We start from the raw sequence: 20,857 nt of genomic DNA, 5'->3' as shown, positions 1-20,857 counted from the left end.
CAGCATAAGTAGGGTTAATCCTTTCTCAAAATGGTCTTGTTACTGGGCTATAGAGTGCTATGTTTGTATCTGTATACGTACTTTAAATAGTCAAAAAAACATCATTTCCAGATGTGCCCTATAAAACCCTTAGGCTTAGTAGTTTCCTGAGGGGCTAATGCTGCCATACACAGAATGTCTCAATTTCTGGTGGTATGTGAGCAAGTGCTTGTTTTTTGCAAGTGTAGTTACGTGTATGCGCCACTGCAGTTTAACCCCCTGTTCACTTGGTTTGTAGTAATACCCTCCTCAACTTTTATCTCTTCTGTAAGTTGTGTTTATTTAGGCATAGAAATAAGTGAATCAAATGGCAACCTCAGTGTAACAAAATACAGAATCTCAACAATTTATCAGAGAGGTGGAAATTGCTTCCCCATCACTATAATTTAATTTCAGTCACTGGCAATTTCCAGGAGATTTTCCCAGTAATCAAATCTAGAACTTCACCGCCTGATGGTATCACATCTCCTTGGATCTCTCTGCAAAGTGACAAGGCAGCATGTTGCTGCCAGTAGGTGTGAATAGTGTTTAGCTGCTGCTTAAGATACCGTTTTAGCTGTGATCAGTCACTGAGATAAGTTTCTGAGGTGGCATTTACTTCTCTTTGTGATCTGCTGTAGCTTTTGTTTTCCTCCAGTTCAGACTTCCAGTCAGAGCTGTGTTTTGAGGGAAGGACTTTTTAACAAAAGATGTCAGGTAGCCCTGCTGTGAGCAGGGAGCTTTGGCTAAATGGCCTCTAAAGGTCCTTACAGCCAACATTTATCAGTGGTTCTGAGAGCTGGCTGCTTCATTCAGTCATGCCCTGCTGCAGGTTGTGCCCAGCCATGAAGGAGTTGGTGTTTTCTGCTACTGTGCAGCTAAACTGTGTTATTATTAGGAAGTACTGCTGTTACTGATATATGTGTCATGTCATAGAAGTACACAGTGATTTGCTGTGCGGATGAAACCATCTTTCCTTCTCTATATGATCCTGGAACAGATCAATATTACTAGTCATCCCTTCCTGGTAAGGGATATTGCTCACAGCTGGGTGATGTGAGACAGCAGGGTTCTGCCTTTAACCACAGGGCACAGAAAGAACACAGGCTTCTCTCACGTTGTCCCTCTTCCACAGTGACTGTACAGGCAGAGTTGGGACGTGCTTGATAAAGTCTGTTACCTACATCCAGTAGGGACTGGGCTGAACAAAACAGCTTGTTTTTTCGTAGGCTGACAGCCAACCAGCTCCACCTCTGAGGCAGTGATCCTCTGGCAGTGGTCACACAAACACAAAGACGTGGGGTTTTTGCATTGCCTGGCTGGTGGAGGTTGGCAGGTGCTATGACTGACGCTGCAGGAGGTGAATTGAAAAAAGTTCTTTAGCTTGGGTGTTGGGTGGGTAGCAGAGATGCTCTAGTCTCATTGCACAGCGTTGCCTTCTCCATCGGGCCACTGTTGCTGTGCTGCCAGCAGAGGTAGTGACTAGTTACATGTAGTTGGCACACCAGAATGAACAGAAGCTTCACAAATATTACATGGTAGCCCAGACAGGTCTTGCAGGTGCATATGGGTTTCATTGTTGAAATTCACATTAATCTTAACCTGTTTGCTTGTGAACGTGGCTGTTGTGAAACACATTTTGAGCAAACTCACTGAGGCTGAAATACTGAAGAAGATGAGAGGGAGAGCACAATGCAAAATAGGCTACCATAGTAAAACTGCAGACCAATCCAGATAAAATATCTGGTGTTCAGTTGCTCAATACAAAATGTCCTAGCTGCTATGTTTAGAGTCTTTTAAATGGGTACTGGGAATCCCTTTAGCTCAAGATTGGAAAAGCCCGAAGGCACCATCATGTAGAGAGAATACATTGTTCTAGTACTGTTTTCTAATTTACAAGGGAACTAACAACAAAGTAGGTTCATTATGCTCTCAGTGCCAGGTATGACCTCCAATGTATTTGCTAAGCATAACCACATTGGTTTGCACAGCAGCAAAAGAGGAATGATTTCAGAAAGTTAGATGTTTGATTTTGATAAATAGGGTCTTTCCAGGTAAGATGAGTGCTATATTTCTTTTCATGATTTGTTGGCTGTGTGTGAGCTTGAACTCTTTCATAAGAGACACATGTTTGCTTGAAGTTTTTCTGTTGTATCTTTTAGAGAGATGTTATTACTGAAACAGTGAGGCAGAGTTGTCCTTGCTGTGCTACATACCAAAACAATGGATCTGCTCTTGTTTTCATTCAGACCCTTAAAAAAAAGTGTTGTGGGTTTACACTGGTGTATTTGAAAGCAAAGATTTCCAGAGGGTTCATAGTAAGTGTAAGCTTACACGTAAAATGCACAGCCCATCTCTAATTTCTATATAGATACTTTTGTCCTTTTTTAAAAGTGAAGTGACCTCTCTTTCTGGGGGAAAAAAAAATCCCCTTCAAAAAGCTTACTGCTGTTGTAGTCTTCTAATTAATTTACTTCTCTCTTTTTCTAAAGGCAATTGCACCTTTGCTGGAAAACAACCATCCTCCTCCCGACCTCTGTGAATTCTTCTGCAAGGTATAAAAACAACCTTCTGAAATCTCCTGCTTGTACCTGAGTGTAGTTCCCAGAGGGGGTTTTGGTTTCTTCTTTAAATCCTTACCTCATGCCCAAATCTTCTGGTCAGCAATCAGTGATATTGAAATAGCTGACAGCAGCAGTCTGATAAATGGATCCATATTTTTACTGCATCAGCCTGCATAGTACTGATAATTTATAAGAGTTCAGATCTTCAGACTCCTCCACCTCAATCAGGGTACATGAGTTGTCCTACTGTGTTCTATTTAGTTAATGCAAAATCACTGAAGTCAGTGGGTTGGTAACGTGGTGTGTAACTCAGGCCTAATGGTACTGTGTCATTGGGTAATGTCAGCAGAAAGATCCTAAGGACTCGTCCTCTTTCCTGGTAAATCCATGCTTCTGCTTGCATCTTTTCTGTACAGTTTGGAGTATTTTGGATTGCAAAGCTTTGGAATTTGTAAATATTACTTTTCTTCTAGGTTTCTTTGTGTTTCAGATTTAAGTCTGCTTTAATCTGCTTGCCGATGAGTGGATGTACATTTGTCAGACTGTCTGGATCTTGCTTAAATTTCGTACCCAGAATTACTTGTTAGCAGTCACACTGGAAATTAGGTCAAATTTCAAGAAACAGCACTGACTTTGTTTCACTTTTGTAAGTCAGCCTTAGGGCTATTTCTAGACTCAAACTGAAATACCTCTAAGACTCTTGTTGCCCGCCTCCAACCTACATGGGCACTTTCATATTTTTTCATGCCTTTGGTCTCCCTTCAGAACTTAATTATCTTTAAAGGTATGAGACAGGCTTTGTACAGTTGCAGCAAGGGAAATTTTGATTACAGTCTACGAACTCTCCTTCCTTAGAGATAATCAGAACTTGAGTGGGCAGGTTTAACGAGCAGGCTCATGTGTCTTCAGAACTAGCCCTGCCTCGAGCAGAAGTTTGGACCAAATGACCTTCAAGAGCCCTTTGCAGCCCAAATTACTTGGACTGAGGGAGACCCACGTTGCTAATTCTGCAGCTCACTCAATGACTTGTTCCTTACAGCACTGCCGAGAGCGCCCACGGTCAATGGTTGTGATAGAAGTGTTCACACCAGTGGTACAGCGGATTCTCAAACACAACATGGTGAGTGCGTGCTTTACGGGAACCTGGGCAAGTCAGAGCAATCTTACTGTGACGTCTTGTGTAATGAGCAATGCTGTTTTGTCCAAAAGGCACGAAGCAATGTGACACCAAAAATCACCCCCCCCCCAGTGTGAATGTGGCATGTAATCACGTATTGCTTCGTAATACAGAACTAATGAGCATGCAGTGGCATTCAGGCAAAGCTGTGATTCGATGAGTGTTTCTCTGGGCAGCAGTGCCAACTCGTTCTGCTCCAGCTTTCTCCCACCTGGCTCCTTGTTTACGCTCTGCATGTCATCCTTACTGTTATATTGGTTTAAAATCAATTAAAAAGCAAAATCAGAATAGGGGCTTTTTTGATTTTTGAACTGAGACTCTGAACATTTTATCTTTAAGACAGTACTAACTCTCTGCAATTCCATTTTTCCTTAGACTCATGTCCAATGTATTCTTATGCAAATTTCCTGAGTTTCCTTATGTTTTCCTACTTGTCCTCCATACTTCTCATTCCAGGCATTATGAACTCCTGTCATTTAAGTGTTCTTTCCTAGGCTGCTTTCCCTCTTCATGTTACCAATCAGTTCCATGGTAGCGATTGGAATAAGTGCTGGGGACTGCCCAACCAGCCTCTCTTTCCACCCTGTATACCAAATTTTCTCCCTTCACTGAACACTGAATACATTCTTGCATGATCTGTATTCCTTTCCAAAGGGAGATCAGAGTGCTTACTGGTCCTCCATTCTTTGAGGCATATTAAATTTCCAGCCTTGGTTTTTATGTTATGCAAACAAATTTTACTTCACAACGCTGTGGCAAAATGTTAACAAGTAAAATATTTAAAGCAGTCAGTCTAGCTGTGATGTCAGGGATGGGTCTCATCCCTCTGTAACTACAGAAGCAATTCCATTTCATTAACTGGTATAATTTTGGAAACCATCCCGTCTTCCTGTGTACAGCATGGACCCAGTAGAAAACAGTTCTTATTCCTTATTTTTATAACAGTATTATTTAACTCCTTGAGTTTACAGAACTGGCTGGGAAACCTAAGATGGCGAAAAGGTCATATTCCTGGCTCTGTGCCTGTGCTCTCCAGACATGTAAACATTTTTGAATATTCTGTAGCGTTCAATGAAATATTCTGTAAATGTTATTCTTGGATTTCAGGCTGATTTTTTTTAAAGAATCCAGAGCTCTTGAGGGGTCTCAAATAAAATCTAAATGCATAGTGTAATGCTTGTATATGGTTAGCTTCAGAGAATTGGGTATATTTACTGTACTTAACATTTGCAGATTGAAAATCAACATGTCTGTACCGCAGTGTGTAGTCAGAGAATTTACGGTGTCATATATTAATTGGAGTGGATTTGGGCACTTTACTGCTCTCTGGGGATTTCTGTACTGAATAGTCTTTTAAAGAATGTGTGTGTGTGCATGTAAATAAAGTAATCCTTCAGGGAGACAGTGCTGTTGGCAGTAAACTTCATAACCTTAGGAGGCCACGTGCAATTTAGTGTGCTTAAAGCAGGAAAGCTGGCTGTCTGCTCCAACCTTTGCCACTACTTTCCTCTGTAATCTCTGGTAAGTTGGTGGCAAATTCTGCTCACATTTTCACACTTATAAAGCAGAGAGAGAGTGCTTTATTTGTCTATCATGCTGAAGTCCCAGAAGAGTAAGGATAGCATTTGTCATGCTGATGCTCACTAGTAGGTGTAGGCTGGGGATGTGCTGAGTTGCTCTGGAAGTGCTTGAAGCCTCTCTGCCTTCTGATTTCAGCTCTTTGAGGGCTCAGCCCAAATGTTTGAATACAACCATTATTGCTTTGTATCTTAAGGATGAACAGTATGGATAGTGTACATCACTTAGCACCTGATGTGGTGACAGAGCATCATATTATTTTTGGAGGTATTTTATTTTAGAGCTTCCAGCAATGACATCCTCTTTGCAATCTCTTGGGCTTTTGTTCCAATTTCAGTTACAGGGCACTTACAGGGTTGCAAATATTCATACACTGTAACTGCATGAGCTATCGTGTAAGGAGTTCCCATGAAGTTAAATGGCACCAGGGGAGGTATGAAGTCTGTGTGATCTCGTGCTGTGGAACCAAGTGCATTTGCACTGCCAGGAGGAGCTGTTAGATATTCAGTGGATTTAATTATAATACCAACTGTGAAATCACTGACAGTCCTTTTCCTGTGTGAAGTTACCACGTATCCATTCAGCAGTGGCAAAGAGCGACATGGAGATTTGAAGGGATCACTGTTCTGTCTAGGCTTGCACTCACATTTTTGGTAATTTTCTCTAGTTGTAAAACCTATCAGATGTTATGCTCTAGAAGTCCCTGAAAGCAAGATAAGTAACAGAAGCTGTCGGCACTTTGGAAGCATGTCTTCTCTTTCACAGAGCCCTGGCATGTTAACAAAGGTGCCATTTAGTTTTTTGTGTTGACTCCTCTTCCCCATCCAGGTGCTGGAGGGAAAACTAGGAGGTATGCAGTGGGTCCTGCTCAACACTTAGAAATTTAGTTCTGCAGCTCTGTAAAACCTGTATCATAAGGTTACACCTTCAAAAATGTGAAGAAATGTGCTGAGGAATAGCACTTATCAGACAGCAGATTGTACTCCTTTCACATCTCAAAATAGCATGGAAGGTGAGGAGACGTGAGATTTCAGTTAGCAGGTGCCTTGCTGACGGCAGGACTGAAAGCAAGCAACTGTTGAGCTCACCTGTCAAATTCATGTTGTACCTAAGGTAGAGATCCCTAGAGAGAGAACTGATCTGTGTTTTATACTTAATCACTTAAAGGTCATGTGTCAAACAAGATTCTCACTTAAAACAGAATAGACAGTATGTCAAATATTGAAGTAAAAATGCATACGTAAGTTGCCTTTCTAAGAAACTCCCCACAGCCTTCTGTTCTCCAAGCTAGAGCTCAGCTCCCTCAATCTGTCTTCATAGGAGAGGTGCTTCAGCCCTTTGATCATCTTTGTGGCCCTTCTCTGGACCTGCTTCATCAGGTTCACATCCCTCCTGTATTGGTGGCCCTGGGCTTGGACTCAGTACTCTGAAGATCTGAGTGGAAAGAAAATTGCAAAGCATGCCATTATTAGGGAGCAGCGCATTACTTCAGCGTGCAGTGGTACTGTGCTCCTGAAGCTGTCAGCATAGGAACAGAGTGAATTCAGTTGTGTTTGAATGGATTTCTTTTGAACACCCACAATTTCAATGTACACTGCAAGCATGTTTCACCGTCTTCACTGAGTCTCTCCTTTTTGGACAGGATTTTGGGAAATGCCCTCGATTGCGTCTGTTTACTCAGGAGTACATTCTGGCTTTGAATGAGCTGAATGCTGGAATGGAGGTGGTGAAGAAGTTTATTCATAGGTTAGTTACATTTAATGTTACGCTGTATTTTCCAGTGCTGTCTGCATGCTTATTTCCATTACTTCTCCCAACCCTGCTCATCTCTGTGCTTACCTGTGAGTAGCTGGTTCAGTACTGGCAAACAGCAGATAAGTGAGAGGTGTCCATATGGAAATATTGCTGAAAACTTTTTTTTAGCTTATTCTCAAATATATGAGAATATATGGGGTTTTCTGACTGTATACACACTGGAGGTGAATGGACACCACTGTATGTACATTTCCATTATACATTGAGACTCAAAGCCTTTATAGAGAAATTCCCATCAACTTTAGACCCCATAATGCTCAGTCATGTGAGCTTTCAGAGGAACTGTAGAGATACCACATTGAATGAACTGAAGAAGCAACTTGGCCTTTGTCTGAAGTAGACTATTTGATGGCGATTTACAATGTTAAAATAACTCTCTTATGACCTTCCTTAGGATTCCCCAAGACTGCCTATTCCAGCACCTCCTTCTGTCTGACTCTTTTTGCCCACAGAAATCTTCATTGCAGTGCTGTCATCTTGGCTTTTGTTTTTCAGCATGCACGGTCCAACGGGACAATGCCCCCATCCTAGAGTTCTGCCAAATCTTGTAGCTGTCTGCTTAGCAGCCATTTATTCATGTTACGAAGAGTTTATCAACAGGTCAGTATGAATTTTCAGCTCACCCTGTATTTCTCACTTTCAAACCCTTGGCATCAAAGAGTTTTCATTCAGGCTGTAAACAAGATTGCTGTGAGCATGGGTGTGTGGGAGCGTGTCTTCATTCTCACTCCACCCATTGCTAGAAGGGGTTGTGTGTAAATCCCTCCATATCCACAGCTTTGAACCTGAGCTGGTTTCATGATACTGTCTCCATTATTGTGGAAAATCTGATTCCTGACTTACCACAAGATAGGTGCTGCAGCTCCTGACACACGAGCCAGTTTCCAGTAGACACGAAGGGTTCCTGTCTGCTGTGTTTCCTGTTTGTTTATGGCTATCTGACTTTCCTCATGGTAGAGCACGGACAGGGGCTGCGTAGTGTCCAACAGAAATTCCAGACATGAGGGCTGCAGACAAGTGTCTGGGCATGCACTGTAGCCAGATACATACTTGGGCATGGATCCTGTTACAGCTTTGCTCAACTTTGATGGGAAAGTTCACCTTTATACTAAACTGGCATGTGCACTGGACTAATGAAAAGCTGAAATCTTTGTAGTGTAGGGGCTGCAGAGTAGTGCTGTTACAGCATTTTACTATTTACAGTTGATTTCAATAATCCAGTCACAAAGGAGAAAGCAGTATGGTGGGCTAGGGTGAAAAGCAGTGGGAAATTGCGACAGATCTTGGTTTCTCCGTGTTTCTCTCTCTGTCCCACTCTTCACTGTTATGTCTGGCTATTGAAATTATTTGTTTATTTTTAAAATTCAGTCGAGACAATTCGCCAAGCCTGAAGGAAATTCGGAATGGCTGCCAGCAGCAATGTGACCGAAAGCCTAATCTCCCCCTCCGCCTTCTTCACACGAGTCCTGACCTGGTCTCTCAGGAGGCTACCTTGACTGAATCCCGGCTCAAGCCAGTCATTGTCACTTCAAATGAGATCCATGTGGAAGTGGAGCACAACAACAAGGCTAATCAGAAGATGACAGCCAACGTGGGCAATGACAGCGAGCCCAACCTGATTGACTGCTTGATGGTCAGTCCCACCTGCAGCACCATGAGCATTGAGCTGAGCGCCCAGGCAGACAGGATCCTTGGCTGCTATGTGGAAATACTCAAGATGCTGTGAGTAACTATTTTAAACAGCTTTTTGAACAGTGTCATCTTAGCAATGGGGGAGCTTTTCCCACAGGCCTCTCTTCTTCAACATCTGTGGCCAGCAAGCACACGGTTATAAATCTAACTCCAGCACTGGCGTCTAGCCTCTGAAAGAGACATCTGGCACTGCCAATACATTCTAAAAATAGCATTAGGAAGATGAAAAGGGAAAGCTTATTTGTACAGTGAGCCTCACGCATGTTACAGAAGACAGGACGTTGTTGCCAGTGGTTTCTGTTTTGTTCTTAGCTGCCAAAATAAAAGATCCATTTATCTCCTCCAGGGCTCTTGGGATTGCCCAAGACAAAGCTCAAAAATGTAGACCCATGTTAGGCATGTGGCTTGTGCAGCAATATGCAGCACTGCTGCCTTGGCTTCTTCAGGAGCTGAATGAGGACAGTATTTGTCATTTAGGTATTCTCCTTGCATGTTTGTAGAATTTTTATGGCCTGCTCAAATTTACTTCTGTTATAATAGATCCTCTGTTTGTTGATCGATTGCTTTGGTACAGCAAACCTGTATAATGAACAAGTGCTCAAATACCCTTTACTGTATGATGGCTTCATAGTTTCCTGGGAGGCAAATCTTCTGAATATGTTCAAGAGGAATGTAAAATACAAAGTTCTCTGGGAAACGCTTGCTTATCTCCTGGATAAATATATAAATGAAAGAAGGAGTAAAACAGAAAGTGGACTGCAGAATAGAAGCTTGTAATAGAACATATGTTCATGCAGGAAAACAACCTGAAACAGTTTTGTTGGCTTTGACATACAGCTTTCCTACTGTGTTGCAGTATGTCTATAGGCAAACACTAATGATTTTTAAACAGTGAAAGGCTTAATGAAGTAATAGTTGATTTTTTTTATTTTAATATTACACAACAGTGGGTAAAATTCAGACTCCTCTGTAAACTGTATTTAACTACAGTGGAGTCAAGTGCTAGCCTGGGTGCACATTCTCCAGGAACTGCATGAAGTCCAAATGCTGTAATGAAGGATTTTGTGAAAGTTTTCTTTCCCCACATTTTCAGTATTTTCAGAATATTTAACACCAATTTTAATCTAATTACTTCACTCACCGTTGAGCTGTCTTGCAAATACAATTGTAAGGACAAACAGAGTTGGAGACAGGACAAATGAATCCAAGGTACCGTTCCCATTAGATTCTTGACCAGGAGGCTGCTGAAGGATAATTTTTGTTTCCTTACCCTATTCTCTACCTTCAGGAATGTTAGCATTTAGAATTGCAGGGCATCTGTCTTTCCTCCATCTCATGGTTTCTAAGTCTTCATGCACTGAGACCCAGGTGCTGCATTAAACATGTTGTGTATTTATTCCTGTCCCCATGACTCTAGATGTTTTCCATAAACACTGTGAACCCTTTCAGTCCTGATGCTGGCTTGGATGCTGACTCATTAAGCACTGACGGTTTTGGTTTCATCACGCAGCTGACACACACTTGCAAACAAATTTGCGAACAGGCATGTTCGTCCTCACAGTCTCTCTAAATTTTCAAAGTTTGATATGCCAGGTCTCCATTCCCATATTACTTCCTGCACCAAGAACTCTTTATTTCATTCTGTACCTTAAAACAATTTTTAATCAGTTTTTATGTTTTATTTTCACGATCACAATTGATGCATCTTCCCTTAGACTGCCTCGCCGGAACCCACACCCTGCTTAAGAAATCACAACCTGTGAAAATACAAGGCAGTGTCTAAGCCAGCACCACAGCTGGTTTATATTGTCACACAGCTCACAGTTCCACTGATTTGGGTTCCCTTCCATTCCTGTTCGTCCTTGGATTTATTTTTTATTTTTGGTCCCAAAAACATTCATGCACAAATGAGTTCCATTCGTGATTCTGCTGCTAGCTTACTGGGAGGTCTTAGATGAGTTGCTTTTTTCATGTGCATCATTTTCTTTATTTGTAATATAATGGTAAACTAAATAAAGCATTGGAAAAGCACTGTAGAAGGGCTAGTACTTACTGACAGAAGTGCTGGACAATCCTGTTACGATGCTGATTTTTTTGCACACCCAAGCTCTTCTTGAACAAAGCCTTTCTGAGGTACTGAATGCTGTTACTGTACTTTGAAAAATGGAGAATTTGAAGAAAGGGAGTTGGAGATCATGCCAATAGGAAGAAAACATTCATTATGAAAACAACAGCTATCCAGAAGCTGAGCTCTCAGCGGGCAGCCACTAAAATAATGTTCTTATTAATAACAGTGGTAAGCCAAACATAAATAAGTTGCTTAGCATTGAATTTAATTGTTCTTTTAGGTGTCTGACTCAATATCATCATTAAAACAAGAGAGTCACCAACAATGGTATTCTTTTTTGCATAATTAACATAGGGCAGCAGGGAGTAATTTATTTAGGCAGATTTTAATTATTGAAAGTCTAGCAAATGAGAATTCTTAACAGTTTTCTTCAGCAGAGGACTTTTTATTGTTCACCTAACGCCTACATGATACATACTTTTGAATAAAAAGCTTCTAATAGTGATTAAAATGTAACAGCAATTATTTAATAGCCACTGTAAGGCCTCACTTTTTGCACAGAAGGCTAAATGTGCAGATTAGAGAATTCAGCTGTTTGGCTGTATTCACAGCACTAGAAATATCTTTGAACCTTTTGTAACATGGTTGAGTAACAATACACAACTATTGCATACTACAGGAAAAAGTGAAATCATGGATTGAAAGATGTTGGCAGAGGAAGGGCAGTCTTTAGTGGAACACAGTATTTTTGTCCTGCACTCAGAAGTGGATCAAACTCCTGTGTCAATATCCCCTAATGCAGTCTGGATTCTGATAAGGTTATTGATGCCAGCCTGAATGCTATGGTCTTAAATTGGTGCTTAGAAAATGCACTAAATTAATTGAAATCTTTCTGTTCATCATATTGAATCTGGGGATCTGAGAGCTGCTTAGCATTGCCCAGCTCCTTACTTGAATGCTAATCTTTCTATGCATTAGGGAATTTCATGTACAGTCGAACTTAGGCTTGAACATCACATCTGTGGTTAGAAAAATTTGTGGTAAGCAAGGCTGTGTGTCCTCTTCTGTGGAGTGAATAGCATCAAAACCTGATGTGGTCCGAAGAGCTCCAGATGGCACTTGGTGCTGTACCTAACAGAGGGCCCGGGGGGCTGTTTGCCTGCCCCAGCCCTGAGCTCAGCCCCGTGCGGTGTGATTCAGAGCAGCTGGACCCAGGGGCACATGTGTTGGAGGACTTGGCCATCTTTTTACTATCAGGTCACAAAGAAGTTGCCTAAAAGATGTTTGATCTTGCCAAGCCTCTTGATCTAGAGAAACAAGCTATTTCTGTGTAGTTGCTACTTGTCTCCTTATTGTGCTCTAAAAACGAAGAGGATTTGGGGCTTGCCATCTCTGGGCGGTAAGACTGCCAGCCTTCCAAATGCAAGTCTCTGCCGGAGCTTCCCCTGCCTTCCCCGCATTCCCCAATAGGTCAGGGGCATGCTCTGCATATCCCAAGAGGATTCTCTTGTGTCATGTTTATCAGGGTTGCCCCGGGCTGCTAATATGTTTTGGATTGTTTGTGCCGCACATGACATATGGGCAGGTTTTCATTTTGGTGAAAGGTGATCCCTGGCAAGGAAAATGTATTATGTCGACAGGCCGATAGCAACGATGGCCCGAAGGCGAAATCACTGTGGAGGGGGATTAGGCCATGACAGGTTGGCCAAGGCTGCGGGCTGTCCCTTCAGAAGGGCTGTTTGTAAGCCCGGTCATGGGGTTTGAGCTCTGTGCAACTTGGCACCCATTGAGGGTCTGTAATGGGACTTTGTTCACCAAGCCCTCCCCGTATCTCCGTGCTCCATCCCCTCCTTTGCAGCCTTAGGGCCAGGCTTCTCAGCTGGGGCAAACAGTGGCCCTCCCTCACTGCTTCCAACACCTCTGCTATGTGCCAGAGCTCTGAATGGGCCCGAAAAGAAGACAAAAGAGGCAGCCGTCTGAAATGAAAGGAGAAGTCAGATGAGATGAGCGCAGACAGAAAGAAAGTGTTTTTGAAAAGGGAATAGGTGGGAGGAGGAGAAACACCGTAGGCTTTTAATAAGTAGTTTAGTTTTATTCTTGTGCTGTGTTTGTTTCATGTTTCCTAGCATAGATTGAAGGGATTACAGGTTGTGTAGATTTTTTCTTCAGGTCCCACTCATGTGACCAAGTTCTGTGTTTTTCACAAGAGACAGATTTCTTCCTTTCTTCTGCTAGGAAGATACGCAGTGGTTGGTTCTCTCAGGCTTTGCTCTGCAAATGGATGCAGCACGTAACTCCCAGCTCTCATCAGGGTGATGCTTTCCAATTCTGTCAGCAGCGTTGGTCTATTACAAAGCAGCTTTTTTTCTGCTTGTTGCAATTTCCTTTGAAGAGCAGCCAGGAAAAATTGATTGGTTCCCATTATTACTAATCACGGTTCTTCAGATTGCTCAGGGAGGAATTTTAGTGGTGTAACACTTAAACTGAGATGTCGCAGGAGCTAAGCCTCAAAGTGCATCTCAGGAGAGATTGGTGGATGCTTTATTTCATGTGATGTGAAACACCTTGAGCACCTACTGAATTTTCTCATGCAACCTTTTGACATTTGGGTCTCTCCTGCTCAAAATTCTGCCCATGAAGTTCTTTGCATTACACGGAACAAAATAAAACCTGTCATTTTTGAAGGGAAATCAGGTGCAATTTTAGGAGGAATATTCAAACGATAACGATAATAATAGAATGGGTTCGTTAGATTTGTCAGTTCTTTGAGGACACAGACTCAGGAGCTGAAGTCCATTCCCAAGAGAGCATCATCTTAGAGGTGTTAGCTCAGCACCTCTCTCTGCAAGTGTTTCGTGACATTCTCTTTACACAGGCAAAGTGGGAAAAATGGTTCCATGTAATGAAGCCCTGCCTCGCCTCGGGCTGCTTGGAGGCACCAAACAAAATTGGTCATCTTCACAGTTTGTTTAGCATCTAATGATGGTTGGACCAGATGATCTTAGTGGTCTTTTCCAACCTTAATGATTCAGTGATTTAAGTGGGTAATAGGGGTTTTTGCCTCTGCAAAGAACTGTGTGATTCAGCAGTCAGTGCTCGCTGCAGGTAGGTGTAATTCAGAGTTACTCCTAATTTAAACCAGAGGACAAAATTTTTGAAGGAGGAGAAAATTAGGCTCAAATAGCTTTTAGACCAACTGGCATGGGCATGAAGTTTCTTTTTTTGGATTACTGTAGCTTGACATGCGTTATGCTTTGGTCCCTCCAATGCTAAAGATAACATGAGGAAAATAAACAAGTTGTATTTATCAGGGGACATAGCCAAGACTCTCAGATGTTATTTGTTTAGTGTTTTGAGAAGAACCAGCACTAAGATTTTTGCCTTGCAGTGCCTCCTCAGCTGCTGGCCTGACTGCCTTAAAGCTCCAGCCTTGTCCCTAAACTCATTTCTGGTCATTTAACCAGTGCAGCTGCAGGAAGAGACAACCCCTTAACTCAGCACGATGTTGTGGTTCTTACTTAGCCTGTTGGCAGAGGAGTTTCAGGAGGAGGGTGGGAAATTACATGCTAGAATTGTCTGAGAAAGCACCTGTGAAAAGGGCAGGGCTGTTTGCTACAGATAGCTACCGAAAGGCAAATGGCATGGGAAATAAAAGTGCACGCACTGAACGCAGAACTTCTGTAGAGTAGTGAGAACAAAAAGCTAACTCATCTCACAGTGCTTTTGTACAGCACTCATCTCCTCTTTAATATAATAATCTACTACCAGATCCTAGTTGTTCTTCTGAATTGGTTACTTGCATGAGATATTATATATTTTTGTAACCTGGAGTCATACCACTCTTGGGCAAGCGATAATTGCTCCTCTGATTGACTTTTTAAATGCCAGTTATTCCTTTAAATAAGATTTCTCTGTACATTGCTTCATAAGAATTAGAATGCTCAGGCACATAAATTGTCTCTGTGTCCATGAACATGCCTTGGTGGACTGTCCAACTTCATGTCTATTAACCTGCTCTAGTTTATGGAAATCACTGTTTCATGTCATTCAAAAAGTGGATGAGACTTTTGGAAATGCATCCATCTAGAACCTTCTCTTTGCAAAAAATGCATCATTTTGGAATGGTTCCTGTGCATATGTTGTCTGTTTGTAATGTTATCAGTTGTACCGTCCATTTGAGAACATTACGCTTCGTTCCTTCCTAAAGAAACATCATACTTCTGTGCCAAGTTTGCAGCAAGCTGCAGCCAATAAGCTAGCTTTTGAAACTGAGATCCAAAGGGTAACAGCAGTGAGAGGAGACTGTAGGATCTACTTAACTATCTTCTACAGCCATTCCAAAGTATTTCACCCCAAGAGATGACATGCTGCCAGGTCGCTCCACACTGCCCAGTGTGTGCTGTAAAACTGGATGTTCTCTTTGCCCTATGTCAGGCAAGCATCCTCTTAGGGATGCTCCTCCTAGAAGGGCAGTCCTGTATATTGAAAGCAGATAATAATAAATAATACACAGCTGGCAGCTATGGCACTAACACACCAGAGACATCCCTTTTGAGGTCCTTTGGCCTGAGCCCTCTGCATTGGTTATCCCCATCTGTCCTCTTGCACTCTTAATTTTGGCAGTGCTTCCTTCTCTAATATCCTCTCAGCCGAGCAAAGGTCTCTGTTCTGTTTAAACTGACCTGTTCCCTTGTGCCATGTTTCCTCTCCTCTCCTCTCCTCTCCTCTCCTCTCCTCTCCTCTCCTCTCCTCTCCTCTCCTCTCCTCTCCTCTCCTCTCCTCTCCTCTCCTCTCCTCTCCTCTCCTCTCCTCTCCTCTCCTCTCCTCTCCTCTCCTCAGCTCTGGTTCCTGTAACAGGTTGCTGCCCATTTTGTCTTGCGTATTGCTGTGCAGGAATATAGTAACAGTAACTGTTTTTGAAGCAGGAGGAGAAAAAGGTTAATGAGTTGTGAATGTGCACAGTGATCTTTAGAAAAGTTCTGAGTGAAAGCATACAAAAGAAAGTAGTACCAGATGTATGTCATGTCATTATTTTATAAATCAGACCGTAAAATGGTATTTAGTATGTGTAGGTTAAAAATGAGGGATTATCTTTGTTTCCACAACTGGACTTATGCCTTCTAGCAAAAGAAAATAAATTCCAATTAAATGCAGAGCAGAGCTGTAAATAGCAACGGCCTGGTAATTGCTGCACCAACTTAGATGAAAGTATTACTTAGCGATTAAATGTCAACAGGTTTCGTAAACAGCAAATGTCTTCAAGTTGACATAAAGAAGACCTCTCTGGAGGTCATTGTAAATACCAGATTTATTGTGCCTCAGTGGAGAATGTGCTGAAAATGGAAAGGGCAGTGTCACTGCGGATCTTTGGACCACTGTCTCACTACAGCAGGAGAGCTGTTAGTGCCTGCAGTAAGATAGTTTTTATTCCTCAAACCAACTGTTGACAAACCATATTCCATACATGCTATCTTATTGAGAAAAATGTTCCTTTTTCAGGTCAGACTATGATGACTGGAGACCAGCCCTGGCCAGCTTGCTTCAACCTATCCCATTTCCCAAGGAGTAAGTTTGTTCTGTCTTAGCATTTACTTGATTATTTGCATTCCTGTTGTTTTATAGTGCAACTTAGTGTAAAACATGATGGTAAGAAGAACTTTGTGCCCCAAGTATAAGTTTAGATTATAGAGTTGAATTTACTGATATGGAGATACTTGAAGTCTTCCCCATCCTCATTTCTTTAAGAGGAGCCTGAAGAGCAAAATGGTTAACAGGCAAGGAAGGAAGGAGAGCTGGTGAGGAGAGCTAAGTGAGAGGTGTAGTAGAGGAAGATGCTTTACTGGTGTGACAGAGACTTGTATCATTTATACTTACAATTATGTGAAGAAGCTACCCTATGGATCAGCCTGGCTCCCTCAGAAACCTGTTAATGAGCAGTTGTGTTCATAAAATGCAGACCTCCACGGACAAACATTACAACCTATAATTGTACAATTTGCTGGCTTATCACATCCCCTAATGACCTAATGTCTTGAATCAGAGAAGTCTAATCCTCTGTGCCAGGTTACCTGGGCTACAGCAAGAGCTTGGAAGTAGGCAACAGAGGCATGATTTACCTAAGTTAAATTTGAGCCCTGGGAGAGCTGTAAGCCACACCATGAGCAAAACGCCTCACAGAATGACCATTAATTGTTTTCCTGATGTATGATGTTAATTAGGTGTGACCATACCTTAATTGCAATGCAGTTTGAGTATTCATCTGGCTGTTGGAGGTAGCCAAAATTCTGTTTATAATTATGTAGCTGTTTTGCTAGTCTTTTGTTTGATTCCATCTGACCCTAAGGTCCCTCTGATGTTAATGGAAAGATGCTTTACCTGATATTTTTTTGAAAGATTATTCTTTTTGCCTTTTGTGTTGTGTTGTGTTTGTGTCTAGTAAGTCCGTTTATTATCTGGAATGAAAAGTGTGTTGTGTTTTGTTCTGTTTTGTTTTGTTTTCCCCCTTCCTCTTCCCAAATTCTCATACCTGTCTGTTTTAAATTTCAGGGCACTTGCACACGAGAAATTCACAAAGTAAGTTGATGCTTGTTTGTTTTGTTAAGGGGAGCAATTATTTAAAAAACTTGTTCTAGTCAATAGCAGTAGTGATGTATTATTCAATATTGTATCTCTGAGGTTTGTTATCTGTGTGGTGCTGTGAGCATGTTCTGTTAGCAATAAAAAGACGTACTTTTCTTTGTAATTTACTGTGACAGCAGGAGCCCAAGGACTAAAGGCACTGGATTCTGATAGAATTTACAAACCAGTTTGTCACTGCACATCTCTGAAAGCTTTTCTAGACTGTTTTGAATAGATTCTCTTCTTAGTGATCACTTTCAGACTTCATATTTCCTTCTGTGGAAGCAGCTTGACTTTTATCTCTCTAAAGTACATGAATATATATTGTGTAAAGAGTAATCCAAGGGAGCTGTGACACTTGTGTGAATACTGCAAGCAACAGCTGCCTGTACTTGTCCTTTTACATTTCTTTTTTCTTTTTTTTCTCTTTTATAGAGAGCTGAAATACGTGATTCAGAGATTTGCAGAAGACCCAAGACAAGAAGTAAGTTTATTGCCCGTTTGCCCAGAGCATTAATTGGAAGGATCTCGTTCAGAAGGTCCTTCCTTAAGAGGTCTGTTTCTAAATGTGTGCTTTGGCTGTGCTTGAGGCTCTAGGGAGAAATACCCACTCAGATACTGTTCTATGAGTGGTTTCTTGTCTTATGTATAAACATACATGTGTGACCTTCTGGCCTGAGCTCAGTTAATGTCCTTGCTCTGCAGTAAACTGCAACCAGTCTCTAGATTCTCTCCCAGTTTTTCATCTTTCGTATGAAAAAAGGGAAGTAAAATGCATGGATCCATGCAGCTCAAAAAATGACAGGTTTTACTTAGCTGTTTTTTAAGTTACACTGTCTGCAAATGACCGTAATTCGCGTAAATCAGCAGGAGAAAGAGGGTAGGAGGCACGTTACTGGGATGACTGTGTAGCTGTGGCCTCTCGGTGGCTGACTGCTTCCTAGCTACATATGTAACTTGTTTAACGTGAGCAGCTTTGGCTGAATCAGAGGGAACCTCTCGTCTGCATTCATTTTTGGTGCCAGCACAAAGGAGAGAAAGCTCGCCTGAACTGTGGGTGAGGAGCCTACATTGTCGTCATGGCCCAGACTCAACGTGTTCAGTGTTTCAGCTTTTGTGAGCAATAGTCACCTGTGTTGGATAACAAAGACCTTCTTGTTTTAGACTGACATCAGGATTTCATCTCTATTGTTGCATACCCAAGTATGGGTGCATGGACCTTACCCCCACCTCCTCAAAAATTAGAACGTAATTTCTGTGTGCCTTCAGGGAAAAAAAAAGAAGGAAGAAAGCTTCATGGTGATACTTCTGTTAGAATGTGAGAGTAGATACAGTAATCATTCTAGTGGGCCAAATTTAGACAAATGATGGTACACCAGTTTATATGTACCAGTTCTTCTGTGCAACTTCCACCTTATGTATTCCTGTTGAGTTTTCTGTGTTGGCTTCCTTCATCCTGACTCTAATAAGTCTTATTACAGCAGGAGAAATGAGAACTGTACATGATTGGAATGAGCAAGCCATCCGCCACTGCATTCAGTATTTGTATCACGTCAGAAGTGTAGACACATGCTGGGAGAACAGGGGGAGAATGGCAGAAGCTCAGAAATCTAGGCTGCTTTTTTTTTCTTTTTTGTTGCATTTTTATTCCCAAGTAAAAGGAGCTGTTCTAGATTAGACCCATTTTGTGTTTGATTCCTGTACAGCAAATAAAAAAGGGGCATGCGATTAACAGTGGCATAGCTTCCCTCCTTCTCTGTAGTGGAAAGAAAGGGTTTCTGTGTGTGAAAACTTCCTAACGTGTAAATTGTAATATTAACCATGAAACTTCCAGTAGACCCCAGGTAGGCAGGGTTACCTCTATTGGTGCAGTGTGGGAGACACTGGTGATTACTGGCAGGGTCTGTAACCTTCCCAATGTCTTTGCTTTTTGGCAGGTCCACTCATGTTTGCTGAGTGTGCGGGCTGGCAAAGATGGTTGGTTCCAGCTCTACAGCCCTGGAGGAGTGGCATGTGATGATGATGGAGAGCTGTTTGCCAGTATGGTACGTGTCTGCAATAACATGGGTTTAGTAACTTGTTTGCAGTAAGTAGGTAATGCATAGCTGGCAACAAAAAGTTTTACTTGCATTTAAAAATATATATGTATAAGTCATACTGAACATTTTAGGACATGCCTGTACTCTTATTGACCTGTGAAAGAGTGGGCAAAGACTGTTCACAGAAGGGTTCATCTGTTTTCACTTTTCTTCTTATGTTTGCAAAAGAAAAAAAAATATGTCTAGAACTAAATCATTTATCCTGAGAGCTTTTGTGGTCCATGATATTTATAAGCATCAGGAGGTGGTGTGCATGAGAAAGCACAATGCTAACATACATTAATATGCAGTATTCTATGCCTTTTGCAGAGATGCTGATAAATACTTAAAGAGCTGCTAATGACTAATCATAAAATCCAAAAAACATCCTGTTCTGAGATGGGCTTTATATTAATCTTAGCATCAGTATTTTCCATCACTTAAGAAAACCTCCAAAAATCTTAATGCTAATGACTGCATAAAGTAAAATCTTCCTTAGCTTGAAGCTCACTTCCTTAAAGATGTTCTTCTAAAGGCCTTCTTAGTAATGCTGGTAGTGCAGCCATAAGGAAGAGGAGTTGTGTGATAACACTTGATCTTCTTTAGAATTGACCTCATCATGGAATGACTGTGGTATTTTCAGTAGTATTGAACATAGCCCAGGCAACACTGTGGACCAAGGAACATGAGTTACAAGCTTTTTGTAGAGGGGTTCTGGTATTCTACATGGTGGACCTCTTAGTGCCCAGGTCACTGGAAACTACACATTGTGTTCTGCCAGCAAGCTGGTGAATCAGCCGCCTGGGCCATAAAATGAAACTTTCAGCTGGGAACCCAAAATCTTCTGAAATTAATCTCTAGGGTTTTTAAATGGGAAAGGACATTGCCATCCTCTTGTGAGATGAGACTTCGATTGGTATGAGTAGCTTTGCATTTCAGCTATGGATGTCACTGCGATATCTTCCATTCTATCTGGAGCTAGGAGAGTGTCTGCAGCACACTTCTGTCTGCTAGGAGTCTTCCTGAGGAGTTTTCTCAGCATGTCTTTCCTTTCAGGGCAAATAAAGCAAAAGGGAAAGGAAGACAATGGCCAAGGTAGAGCAAATGAAGTTCTGACTTACAGGAACATAAGGTTGAGGATTGCTGGATTTTCACTGGGCACTTCTTCCTTTCCTCACCAGTTCCATTTTCTTCACTTTGAGAGATGATTTTCTCCGTCACCACTCCTTACCCAAGGCTAGTGCTCAGC

General features: G+C 41.8%; 1 protein-coding gene across 1 annotated transcript in view; it reads left to right on the top strand.

Moving 5' to 3' along the window:
* The window catches only part of LOC125699041 (c-Maf inducing protein), a 123,312-nt gene that overhangs the window by 91,500 nt on the left and 10,955 nt on the right, over positions 1 to 20,857 (top strand). The window contains exons 6-14 of the mRNA XM_048958115.1: positions 2,511 to 2,573; positions 3,622 to 3,702; positions 6,980 to 7,083; positions 7,648 to 7,752; positions 8,521 to 8,874; positions 16,412 to 16,477; positions 17,459 to 17,485; positions 17,966 to 18,014; positions 19,468 to 19,575. Of these exons, the coding sequence (XP_048814072.1) occupies positions 2,511 to 2,573; positions 3,622 to 3,702; positions 6,980 to 7,083; positions 7,648 to 7,752; positions 8,521 to 8,874; positions 16,412 to 16,477; positions 17,459 to 17,485; positions 17,966 to 18,014; positions 19,468 to 19,575 (957 nt within the window). The remainder of the gene's footprint in view (positions 1 to 2,510; positions 2,574 to 3,621; positions 3,703 to 6,979; positions 7,084 to 7,647; positions 7,753 to 8,520; positions 8,875 to 16,411; positions 16,478 to 17,458; positions 17,486 to 17,965; positions 18,015 to 19,467; positions 19,576 to 20,857) is intronic.

The sequence above is a fragment of the Lagopus muta genome, chromosome 12 (assembly GCF_023343835.1).
Source record: "Lagopus muta isolate bLagMut1 chromosome 12, bLagMut1 primary, whole genome shotgun sequence".
NCBI lineage: Eukaryota > Metazoa > Chordata > Aves > Galliformes > Phasianidae > Lagopus > Lagopus muta.
The sequence above is the reverse complement of the archived record's forward strand: the minus strand, read 5'-3'. Positions and strand labels throughout refer to the sequence as shown.